This window comes from Drosophila bipectinata, chromosome 2R (genome assembly GCF_030179905.1).
Source record: "Drosophila bipectinata strain 14024-0381.07 chromosome 2R, DbipHiC1v2, whole genome shotgun sequence".
NCBI lineage: Eukaryota > Metazoa > Arthropoda > Insecta > Diptera > Drosophilidae > Drosophila > Drosophila bipectinata.
In genome coordinates this window covers 19909429-19922184 of record NC_091737.1, presented here as the reverse complement: position 1 = coordinate 19922184, position 12756 = coordinate 19909429, and the positions used below count along the sequence as shown (strand labels likewise).

General features: G+C 41.5%; 1 protein-coding gene across 3 annotated transcripts in view; it reads left to right on the top strand.

Annotated features, from left to right (window-relative positions):
* The window catches only part of mam (neurogenic protein mastermind), a 69644-nt gene that overhangs the window by 11576 nt on the left and 45312 nt on the right, over positions 1-12756 (top strand). For 2 of the 3 annotated variants that reach the window (XM_017232329.3, XM_017232328.3), the window contains one exon: positions 9629-10663. In XM_017232329.3, coding sequence (XP_017087818.2) covers positions 9935-10663 — 729 coding nt within the window. In that variant the 5' untranslated portion in view covers positions 9629-9934. Of the gene's footprint in view, positions 1-8815; positions 8834-9628; positions 10664-12756 lie in introns of those variants that run through there. The other variant, XM_017232330.3, reaches the window with a different exon arrangement.

The window sequence follows — 12756 nt, the reverse complement described above, 5'->3', positions numbered from 1 at the left end:
CAACAACAACACAACCGCCGCAGCAGCAGCGGCAGCAGGAGTAACAGCACCAACAACAAGAACAACGTGTCACAGGGATGTTGTTACGTGAAGAGAGAGAGAGAGAGAGAGTCAAAATAAATGAGAGAATACGAGAGAGAGAGAGAGTATGAGCAAAGGGAGAGCGCATTTTGGGGGTACAGCTGTTAACGAAACTCCCACGCTGCCGATGTCTCTGTTGCTGCGCTGTCGGCGTCACTCTGCCTTAGACATTCGTCTGAAATATTTGTGCGGCTTCTTCTTCTTCTTCTTTTACTGTTGCTGTGACTTGTTTGTTGGTATTGTTGTTGTTGTTCTTGTTGTTGTTTGTGTGGAATATTCCTATGCTAAGATGTCTTCTTCTTGCTAGCCTTGCGTTTGTTGCGTTTAATGTTTTTTATACCCTTGCAGAGGGTATTATAATTTTGTCCAAAAGTGTGCAACGCAGTGAAGGAGACATCTCCGACCCTATAAAGTATATATATTCTTGATCAGGATCACCTCCTGAGTTGATATGAGCATGTCCGTCTGTCCGTCTGTCCGTCTGTCTGTCCGTCTGTCTGTTTCTACGCGAACTAGTCTCTCAGTTTTAAAGCTATCGTCTTGAAACTTTGCACACACCCTTTTTTCCTTTGCACGCAGTATATAAGTCGGAACGACCGGGATCGGCCGACTATATCTTATAGCTGCCATATAACTGATTGATCGGAAATGGTATAACTTTGGTGTTTTTAGAGTTAGAGAGTTCAAATTTGACATGAGAGCTATTTTTGGCAAAATAATACGACATGCCAAATTTCATAAGGATCGGCCGACTATATCCTATAGCTGCCATATAACTGAACGATCGGAAATGACCCAACTTTCGTGTTTTTGAAGATAGAAAGCTGGAACTTAGTACAGACTTAATTCTTGGTCAGTTGATCCAACCTACCAAATTTCATTAGGATCGGCCGACTATATCCCATAGCTGCCATATAACTGAACGATCGGAAATGGTATTTGGTAGAAATATCAACTTTCGTATTTTTGAAGATAGAAGTTTGGGACTTTTTTTAGATTTTGTATTGTAATAAATTGGATTATATATTCCTATTCCCATAAGGATCGGCCAACTATATCCGATGTTTGCGATATATATCCGGTTTTAAATGCAAGGGTATATAAACTTCGGCTCCGCCCGAAGTTAGCTTTCCTTTCTTGTTTTCTTGTTGTTGTTGTTGTTTTTCTCCTTAAGCGTTTTTTTTTGGTTGCATCTACTAAATAGCAGAAAATAGTACAGTGAAAAAAAACTAAAGGAAATTTCTTATGAAAAATATTAAAGTACTTTAAAAAAATATATAAAATTGGTAGATTTCTGAAGTATTAAATTTTTATAAATATTTATTAATAGGATTTTAATTTCTTTCAGTGTAATGAACACAACTAGTGGAAAATGTTTTCCCTGAAATTGCTTTTGTTGTGTACACAAGACCAAAGGGAAAACAGGTTGCTTTGGAAAATAGAAAGAGCTCGTTCCCGAGAACGAGATGGGTAGATGGATAGATGGATAGAGAAGGAGCTAGAAGCTGCATAGAGACCGAACCCAACTTCATTAATTAGCCTCATGAAATGCGCCTGCTAAACACGCCTTAATTACTAGGTCAAACAATGTATCTGTATCTGCGGCTAGCATTTGTATCTGTATCGGTGTATCTGTATCTGTATCTGTGTATTTGTGCATCTTATAGCTATTTAATTTTTTGTTAGTGTATAAGTATGCATTTCCGGGCAACCAAACACACACATTTCTCGTTTAGTTCCAATTTGTTGAAACACAAATGCCATTCACAGCATGAATTAATTAATGTTAATCAACTTTCGCGCCCATTAAAACAATCTAAATAGAGAACTAGAATTTGTTTTGTCGGCACGAGTCTCTAGATACTTAAGACTTGCTAATTTTAAGATACACAAGGGAGGGATTGAAATAAATATAAAAATAAATATAGAAATTGTTAGTTTTGTTAGTTAATTAGTATCTAAAGGGATTAAAGTTCATTTTTTCTTAAGAAAAAAGCGATTCTAAAATTTATAAAATTAAAATAAGATTAATAAAATTCATAGATATTTTATTACTATTTCTGGAAGTTGATTTTCAGGGGCCGTCGTCACGTGTATCTTATAAAGGTCTCATTCAGGTACTTAGAGAAGCCGAAGGGTTAGCTATATAAACCCCCTAGAACAGAACCTATTTTACCTTTTATTACCTTATTTTTTATAGTTTCCCTTCGCGTTGTTTGTTAATTTAGCAAAAAGCCTCGCAAAAAGGCAGACAATTTAAAGACTTTATTAAAAGAGGAGGACCAGAGGGGTGGCAAAGGGGCATCCTACTTGAAGGATACTCATAAGAGGTTCGCTCTACTAACTCTCTCTCAGTTTCGGTTTCGTTCCGCACTGAGAGTTCTTGAGGATTACTCGCACCTGCCCGTGTACTTTTACATTTTAAGTGCAAACGTATGGATATCCCATATGTGTATTTGCTCAGTTTCTAAAAAGGAAGCCTCAGCAAGTATCCTTGCCACAAAAACCGGAATTTTTTGGCCAAAAGAAGTACTTAATAAAAGAAGTAAAAGGAAGTACTTCAGAAAGTGTATAGTATTAATTATAATTATAATCCTTTTAATAAAATTGTTTCTCAATTAAAGTGTCCTTAAGCATTATTGTACTTTTTCAATTCCATTATTATTGAAATCCTTGGCTGCAAGTCACTTATCGAGCGCTTACTGTTCCACAAATGAACCCGCCGCCTCGCAGCTGCCTCGTCCTCTTCCTCTTCCTTCCATTTAACCCATGTTGTGCAACATTTTAACGGCCAACCACTCTTCTGCTGCTATTTGGCTGGCAGGGGTGACTTTTCACGGGCGGCGGGCTGGGAGTACAGAGAGGTATTGGAAAACCCATAAACATAAACTGGCAAAGGGATCGGAAAGATAGGACAATAAAATAAATGGACGGCTGCCAGTAACCGAGCTCGGCTAACTTTAATTAATTTTCTATTTATATTTTCATGCATGCCGATTTCCTCATAAAACATCCAACCACTCTATAAAAGTATAGAGAAGTTTATGAATTGACAAAAAATTTATAAACTCAAGGGTAGATTTTTTTTGTTTTTCTGATGAAAATGTCCTTTTTTTGTGGTAATTTTCCAAAAAGGGTTTCGAAAAGTTTTCAAATAATTTTTAAATAAATAGAGGATGCTGGAGGAATTTGAATTCCCAATGAGAATTGGGGAAGATATACCCATCACTGTGGGACCTACAGGCGATCACGAAAAATGGACAAAAAATCTAAAAAATATTTTGTCTCAGGATTTAGATGCAGAATGGTGGAGAATCGATCTAGAAATCGTTTAAGGTACTCCGCTTGAGAATCGGATGAGAATTGGCGAAGATATAGCCATCACTGTGGGCCCTATAGGGGAAACCCCATTTTCAAGGGATCCCATCAGGAAAAATGGACAAAAAATCTGAAAAATATTTTGTCTCGGGATTTTGATGAAGAATGGTGGAGAATCGATCCACAAATCGTTTAAGGTACTCCGCTTGAGAATCGGTTAAGAATTGGCAAAGATATAGCCATCACTGTGGGCCCTATAGGGGAAAACCCCATTTTTAAGGGATCCCATCAGGAAAAATGGACAAAAAATCTAAAAAATATTTTGTCTCAGGATTTTGGTGCAGAATGGTGGAGAATCGATCCACAAATCGTTTAAGGTACTCCGCTTGAGAATCGGTTAAGAATTGGCAAAGATATAGCCATCACTGTGGGCCCTATAGGGGAAAACCCCATTTTCAAGGGATCCCATCAGGAAAAATGGACAAAAAATTTAAAAAATATTTTGTGTCAGGGTTTTTATGCAGAATGGTGGAGAATCGATCTAGAAATCGTTTAAGGTACTCCGCTTGAGAATTGGATGAGAATTGGCGAAGATATAGCCATCCCCGTGGACCCTATAGGGGAAACCCCATTTTCAAGGGATCCCTTTACAAAAAATGGAAAAAAAATTTAAAAAATATTTTGTCTCAGGGTTTTGATGCAGAATGGTGGAGAATCGATCCACAAATCGTTTAAGGTACTCCGCTTGAGAATTGGATGAGAATTGGCGAAGATATAGCCATCCCCGTGGACCCTATAGGGGAAACCCCATTTTCAAGGGATCCCTTTACAAAAAATGGACAAAAAATTTAAAAAATATTTTGTCTCAGGGTTTTGATGCAGAATGGTGGAGAATCGATCCACAAATCGTTTAAGGTACTCCGCTTGAGAATTGGATGAGAATTGGCGAAGATATAGCCATCCCCGTGGACCCTATAGGGGAAACCCCATTTTCAAGGGATCCCATCACGAAAAATTGACAAAAAATCTAAAAAATATTTTGTCTCAGGATTTAGATGCAGAATGGTGGAGAATCGATCTAGAAATCGTTTAAGGTACTCCGCTTGAGAATCGGATGAGAATTGGCGAAGATATAGCTATCACTGTGGACCCTTGAGGGGAAAACCTCATTTTATCACAAGGGACCTTATCACGAAAAATGGACAAAAAATTAGAAAAATATTTGTTTCTGTTAAATTCTTTAGATTCCTTTAACGATCCTTTTCAAAAGTGGGATCTCAGAAGAAGCTCCAACCATGGAGCTGGAGTTGGAGCTCCTCTTTTTCTTTTCCTACTTTGTGTGCTAGTTTTCGTGGCTCTTCGGAGTTCGAACAACCGGTTCCATTGGCAAAGTTGTTGTATTTATTTATTTTTGTATCTTTTTTTCTTGCAAATTTTCCTTGTTCAACCAGGTGTGTGTGTGTGTGTGTGTGTGTGTGTGTTGGAGTGTATCCCGCTGGTGGCGGCCACTTGCCACTTTATCCACTGTAGCACCTTTACCATTACGGTCTGGATTTGCTGAGCGCCGCATCGCTGGTGGCATGGAACAACAACAGTGGCGCCCTCTGCAATGTTGCAGCAGCATTACCGTCAAGTTGCACGATATTGTTGCATGTTGCAGCTGTTGCAAGATCCTCCCCCTACCAGCTTTGGCCCCCTTTCTGCATGACATCTGTTTCGGGACCTGTTGTTGCTGCTGCGGTTGCTGCTTTATGTTGCTAGTGGCAGTGAAGTTGCTGCTGCTGCTGGTGGCTGCTTCTGCTGCAGCTGCACAACAACAGTTGGGGAGCTCTTTGGGGCAATTTGCATCTACTTGTGGGCTTTCCTTGATTTTTATTTATATCCCCAGACGTCTTGCGGTTTTTCAATGCGTGTGAACTTTAATGGCTGGAAATTGAAACAGGAAGAGGTCCTGGGAAGAGGTTTTATTTTTATGTTTAATATTTAAGGATATTTCTTAATAGAGTTTCTTAATAATTAACTTTCTTTGATAAAATCTCAATCAAAACAAGCAATTAAATTGCCCAATTTGGATAAAATATTCACTCGAGATACTCCCCTCAGGCGCATGTGCAGAGACAATCAAGCTAATTGCAAGGCAACGTCCTGCCCTTCCGCCTACCACCCACCACCCACTAGCCAGCCACCCACCACCCAACCCACCACTACCCTCCACTGGTTGAGATTCTGCGGTCTGGCTGCTGCCATTTTTTTCTCAGTCTGCCACTTGTCTTTGGCCCAGCCGGATGGCTTGGACTCGGACTTCCATTCCGGGGCCGGACTCCGACAGAGGCTGCCCTTCATTGGGGGCGTGGCAGGGCGCTGAATTTGTGCGTACTACTTGGGCCACTTTCGGTATCTTGGTTTTTGGCTCGAAAAGCGGATCTTTCTCGCAATTTGGATTAGGAGCCCAGAGTCGTCGAGTGGGCAGCACAACCGGGAATGGATGAAAGCTTTTTCCAGCGAGTGGAAAGTGCCTGCCCCGGCCGGCTGCACGGCCATTTCCAACTCCACTCCCACTGGCCCCCCATAGCTGCCTCGTTTTGTGGCGCTGTTGCTTTGTTTCTCTGTTTGCTTGTTGCCTGTTAGTTTTCGATAAAATTGACTTTTTGTCGCCTTCGTTGCTTGTCGTCGTCGTCGTCGACGTCGTTGCCGGCTTTGTCGCTTTCGTCACTGCAGTCTGCAGGCGCCACCCGGCACGGCACCATTTTGTTTGGCGTCGTTTTCTAATGGGCCCACAGCCGTGGCAGCGCATCGATTTTGGCCGTCTTTGCCACTCGGCTTGAAGCGTTTTAAACCGCCATGTAGCGAAACGCGCGCGACTTTTGCAGCTAGCCAACCACTGACGTACATTAGCTTCAAAAAGATACTTTATTGAATAATAAACCAAAAAATCAAGTTGGTTGCTTAAAAAACTCTTAATAATTAGATGCAAGAGTTATAAAAAAAATATAAACGTATTATTATATTGTTGTTCTTGTTGCCAACTCGCAGCATAACCCCACACACACACACACACACACCAACTGGCAGACAAATGAGTGAATACAATTGAGAGAAAGAGTGAACAGCAGCAGCACCCCAGAGAGGCAGCCGCCCCATTCAACATTAACAGCGGACGAACCGCTTGGAAAACGCGCTGCTACCGCCTGCTGATCGCCTGTTCGTTTTTGCGATAGACGCGCGACGTAAGTCGCCGCCGTTTTGTGCCTGAAACTGAAAAATCGCCGCCGTTCGAATCGATGCCCTGCGATTCTCCCGGCACCAAGCTGTTTTTCGGGGCTGCTAGAAACGCGCGACGGCTGCGTTTCAATCGCCGGCGATTTTTTTAATTCGCGCCGATTTTGCAATGTTTTGTGTGTGCCGCCGCCTGCTTTCATTCCAATGTTAAATAACAGTGGAGCATAGGGCATAACAGTGGAGCTTGTTCTCTCTGCAAAGTACTCCTCTCTCTGCAAGTGCGCGTCGACACTTTCTTACTCGCTCTCTTGCGGTTGGCGCTCATTTTGAATTGGGGAAATGAGATCAATGGGAAAATGTTCAAAAAATTACTTGAAAATAAATGTAAATACAAAAATTACAATAGAGAAAAGAAGATAGAGATACTCTAAAAAGTATCTTTAAAATGTATCTTGTTTGTGCACCTTGTTTGTATCTATTATCTATTGTAGTTCATACTCATTACCTGCACCATAATCCAGGTTACCACTGTACTCTGAAATGCACATTGCTTCCCACTCTCCCATCTCTCATCCGCCATTTCTCTGTCCGCTTTCACGCGTTCTCACTCTAATCCACTGTCTGGCTTCACTCAGAGTGAGCTAAAATCGTAGTTAAGATGCGGATACATTTGCCAATCATGAGGTTTGCAATTGTTGACAGCGCAGTCGGCGTCGACTTTGGCGTCAGCTTCTTATGCTCGTTTTTACAGTTACTGCCAAAGTACAAAATCTGAAGGATTTATATTGCCGAGAACTTTTATGGCTCTTATCGATTTCCCAAAAGTATCTCAAGGGTCATGGCCGAAAATTAATGATGCTCGCCGAGTCCAAACAATTTAATTAAAAATTCCACAGTCTCTGTAGTCTTGGGCCCTCGATCGATATCGTTGCTGTTTCTGGATTCTTATCGGTTTTTGGTTCCAGAGTTCCCCTCTTATTGTTCCAGCACTTGTCATCACAAATGTGATACGAGCTGATTAAATTACAAGCCATTATTTTTGTTTATTGGAAAAATCTAAGAAAATGTTTATTTTTGTCAGTGATTGTCCACACAAAGAGGCTCTTGCCTCTTGCCATTTCCGCAAGATACAGCAGTATTTCCGTTCCATTTGACACTGCCTACCTCAATGGGTTAACTAAGTTCTGTTTACTAATTAAACGCGGCAGCGGCAGTAGCAGCAGCGTCGCTGATAACAATAACAATATTAGCAAAGAACCACCGCAAGTTTGACCTTTTTTTTATCTCCCAGACCCCCAACATGCTCACTCTCTCTCTGCTCTCACACTCGTTTACGAGATTTACTCACTCTGTTAGATACTCTCACTCATTCACCCCATCCCCATCTGACTGTGAGTGTGTGGGGTGGGGTGGGGTGGGGTGGGGTGGGGTGGGTGGAAAGAAAAAGAGCAACAGCCAATGCTCCAACTGATGGCTGTCTCGCTCATTCGCACTCGCCACTCGTACTCTCTTTGGCACCTGCTGAGAGTGCTGGGCGCCTGTTAATTTGTTCGGTTAAACCGCCGTTCGTTTGTATGCGAGTTCGGTCGCTTGATCGAACGCGAGTAAAACCGCGTCCGGACTGTTTCCGAATATGCTCGATTTTTCGACTTGAATATACGAAAACCAGTTTCCAATGCAAGCGCTCGGGTCTTATGGTGCTGCTGAGCTGTTGAGGAGTTTAGGGTTTTAGCCATTTTGGCCCGTTGTTTACAGCTTAATTTGCCTGCGGCACTAAAGCCAGCCAGCCTGGTCCCCCACCCCACCCGGGCGCCCGCATCATCTTGGCATCCACGTGCCACACAGAACATGGGCATATCGAATTTATTGCATAGCAGGAGCAGCCGCAACAACCATAAGTTGCTAAAGGTTTGCTGCTCATTTGCGCCTCTGCAACATCCAAAGTTCGTCGCTATTCGGATTCTCGTATCTTTTTCGTTCGTTTTTCATTCGACTCTCGACTCCGAGTCGGACTCCGACTCGACTCGACTCGCCTCGATTCGACCCAACGACCGTTGACTCTTTCCACCAAACCAACACCATCATCAAAATCCAGCTCCACCGAGCTCCAACCGCTGCTGGGAACTGCTGCTGCCTCCAACTGGCTCCGCTCGTCCATCCGTCATTCATTCAACCGCCAGACGCGGCGCAGGCCAGTTGTTTTGTCAGTTAGTCAGTTAGTACCTTGCGGCCTTTGTTGCCTTTTTTTTTTGCCTCCACAGACTGAGACACGCGAATGCTACGGCGACTGGCGACTGCGAATGTGTATAAGAAAACGCGCTACGGCCGCTCGCGTTTTGCCAGCGATTAATGGCTTTAATCAGCTTCGCTTTGTTCACTGAAAGAAAATAATGTTTGAATTTGAATTTAGAAACGAAAAGTTTATGAAAGAAAGTAGAGGAATTATATTTATTTAAGAAAATGTATTCTAAAATAATAATGATATTTTTTTCAACCTGTTTTTCAATATAATATGATTTCAATATGTTTCAATATGATATAATATAATTTCAATATGATCCTCTGTCTTTATTGTTTTAATAGTTTAACATTTTATAAAATCTATTTCATAAATAATAATTATTTTTCTCAGTGCTCTTATGGTGCTTTACATTCACTTGCATTGTTTTTATCAGTTTTGAGATACTTTTCATAGCCGATCTATTTTGTTTATAATTTGTTGTGGTTTTCTTTCTGTGTTTTTGTTACTCATTCGCTCTCTTTTCCCCGCCACTTCTTATCAGTACTTTCGTACCTAGTTGGGGCTTTCAGCAGATCCATAAATCGCCAAATTTCGAATGAAAACGAGAGTGTAGTAGAGCCGTAGAGCCATAATGACCTTGAGACAGATAAGGAAATTTCGTAGAGATTAGTCAGATCTATTGGATTGGTTCTAATATAAAAAAAATATAGCCCAGTCATTTAAAATAATTTAAAATAATAATCTTTATTTGCATCTTTTGAATTATAGAACTTGCCCCCAGGATGTGGCATTGCTTGACTGGTGGCAGCTTTCTTCTGCTACGAAAGCAGTTCTTTGTGCCACAAACCGCGTAGGCTAAAGGGGACACTGGACTGCCAAGGCCATAGGGGAAGAAGAAGAAGTGCCAATATCAGCCGATATCTTAAAAATATATAAAAACGATACAACCGATTCGTCGTCGTCGCTGTCGTCGCCTTGTTCTTCGCGATTTCGTCGCCGTCAGCGTTCTGCGCCGACTGAGACGAAAGCTGCGAAGCAACGAGCGCCAGCGAAAGCCTCACCACGGACGCATTTATGGATGCGGGCGGCCTGCCAGTCTTCCAGAGCGCCAGCCAAGCAGCCGTCGCACAGCAGCAGCAGCAACAACAACAGCAGCAGCAGCAGCAACAACATTTGAATCTTCAGTTGCATCAGCAGCACTTGGGCCTTCATCTGCAACAGCAACAGCAGCTGCAACTTCAGCAGCAGCAGCAACATAATGCACAGGCGCAACAGCAGCAGCAGATCCAAGTGCAGCAGCAGCAGCAACAACAACAACAACAGCAGCAGCAGCAGCAGCAACAACAACACTCTCCCTATAATGCCAATTTGGGAGCAACAGGCGGAATGGCTGGCCTCACTGGCGGCAATGGAGCTGGCGGCCCTCCAAATCCAGGAGCGGTACCCTCGCCCGGGGACGGTCTTCCAACCAAACGGCAACCGATTGTCGACCGGCTACGCCGACGCATGGAGAACTACCGGCGCCGGCAGACGGACTGTGTGCCGCGCTATGAGCAGGCATTCAATACCGTCTGCGAGCAGCAGAACCAGGAGACCACCGCCCTCCAGAAGCGATTCCTCGAGAGCAAGAACAAGCGGGCGGCCAAGAAGACAGAGAAGAAGTTGCCAGATCCTTCCCAGCAACAGCAGCAACATCAGCAGCAGCAACATCAGCAGCAGCAACATCAACAGCATCAGCAACATCAGCAACACCAGCAGGCCCAGACCATGTTAGCCGGACAGCTGCAGAGCAGTGTTCATGTGGTGAGTTTTTGTTTTTAAATTCTTTTAAACTTATAGTTTAGGGACTACGACTAACTAAGAGAATTATAAAAAAAGTTAGTTGATGATATTTTTATATTTATTCATAAATAAACACTAATTTTGCGTACTTTTAGTAAGTAATTACTCTAAAAACTTCAGAAATATGAATGTTTTTGTATAAATAAGTACTTCAGATAATCCCAAAAATTCCAATTTAAACAAATATTTATATAATTAACTAACTAACGTAATACTAAACTTAGTGGCCTAGATAGGGAGGGGATCAAGGGGATATATCCATATATCAATGAGTCCAGAAAACATAAAATCATATAAATATCTCTGTATCTAAGTATATTTATTGCCTCATATCCCCCCATGGAGTGCCTCTAATCCCCCCATAAAAAAAACCTATGTATCTACACTACTCCCTTAACTAAAAAATACTTAAAAATACTTAAAAAATCTTTTAGATACTCAGATAGCTGTCATACATCTTCAAAAATATTCTCCTTTATGTTCAAACAAATTTTAGTTTTTAGTTTAGTTTTAGTTTTAGAATTTTAGTTTTCAGAAGAATAGAAATTACTTCATCTTTAAATGACTTTCCCTTATTACTAAGTCCTACTTTTTATTCAAAATATTTTCAATATTATTCATAACATGATTCATGATCATCATTCATGATCATTTGATGGATCACAAATGAAACAAATGAGGAATAAATGAGGAATGTATGACAAATAATCTTAAAATCGATCTTCTAAGGTTACTCACAATCTTAATCACAAATTTTTGATGAATTCTCGATGAAAAAAGAACAAAGACCCATCCGTATCCATCATAGCTTCTAATAATCTTTCGAAAAAATTGTGAAATCAATTTTGAAATAGCTAGCAACTAGCAGTTATGAGACTATCTAGCAGATACAGATACTGCGATGGCATCTCATCAATGCACAGTTGCCTCACATTAGAGCCAGTCTTTGGATCAGGGAAATAATACTATGCGAGAAGCCAGCAAACCAAGCAATCCAAGCACAAAATGCACGTAGTACATACAAATATACACAAAATAATAATGAGGTCAGCGATTTTTTGTGGTGTGAGTGTGCTGGTTTTTGTACTGAAACCTCTTTCGGTTTCAGTTCAGTTTCACTCACACAGCCCGGCACTCGAACTGCGCCGCCAACTTGTAGCTACAAGATACATTCGCTGTAACTACAAGCCATTGCTGTTTCTGTTTCTGTTGTTGTTTTTGTTATAGTTATTGTTGTCGTAGGTACTACTTAGCTGACTTTTTGACGTTCCTTTGGTTGCATTTGAAAAGCAAAAATGAAAAAAAAAAAAACAAACTACCTTGAAACAAACAAAAAAAAATTGGTGTATTTGTGAATCAAAAGATTTGTTTTTTTTTTTTTTCTTTCCACCAAGTGATGCAAGTCGCGAATCTGGACGGCCTCTGGTTTATATAATTGTTAGTTCTGTCAACAATCCGTCAGGCGACCCCATCGCAGATTGTAATTACCAGAACCCAGCTTGGAGTCTCGAGTCTCCAGTCTCGAGTTCGAGTGTGTGTGGATTGTAGGTCTCTGATTCAGATACAGATACAGATTCAGATTCTGCTACTGAATCAGAAAGCTTGAAAGTTTCTATTTCTTTTATCTGCCACCAGAACGTGAGTTATGCGTCGTCTGGCTAGATCGGTTCTGAGTGGAAAAGTTTTTCCGCATCCGCCTGGCAAAGTCATTTGTGTCGTTTTTCCATTGGACCCCAGCTCCAGCTCCAGCCCCAGCCCTCCCTCCTTTCTCCCATCGGCACGTAATTATTCATTGTCGACTGGTAGTCGCCACAGTTGTTGTTGTTGTTGCTGTCGCTGATTTGTCCCCTTAATTTGAATTCTTTTCGAATGCAAAAAGTTGTCTCAGTCAGCCAAGGCGGCTTTCAGCTAAGGATGGAGGATGTTGTTCTTGGGAGACACTTTTTTTTTGTAAAGGTTCATTTATGATATTGTCTGGACACTTTAATTGTCGGTTTTATGGTTATACTTTGCATAAGGGGTCTTAAGATGTAGGTAATCTTTAGTTGAGGTCT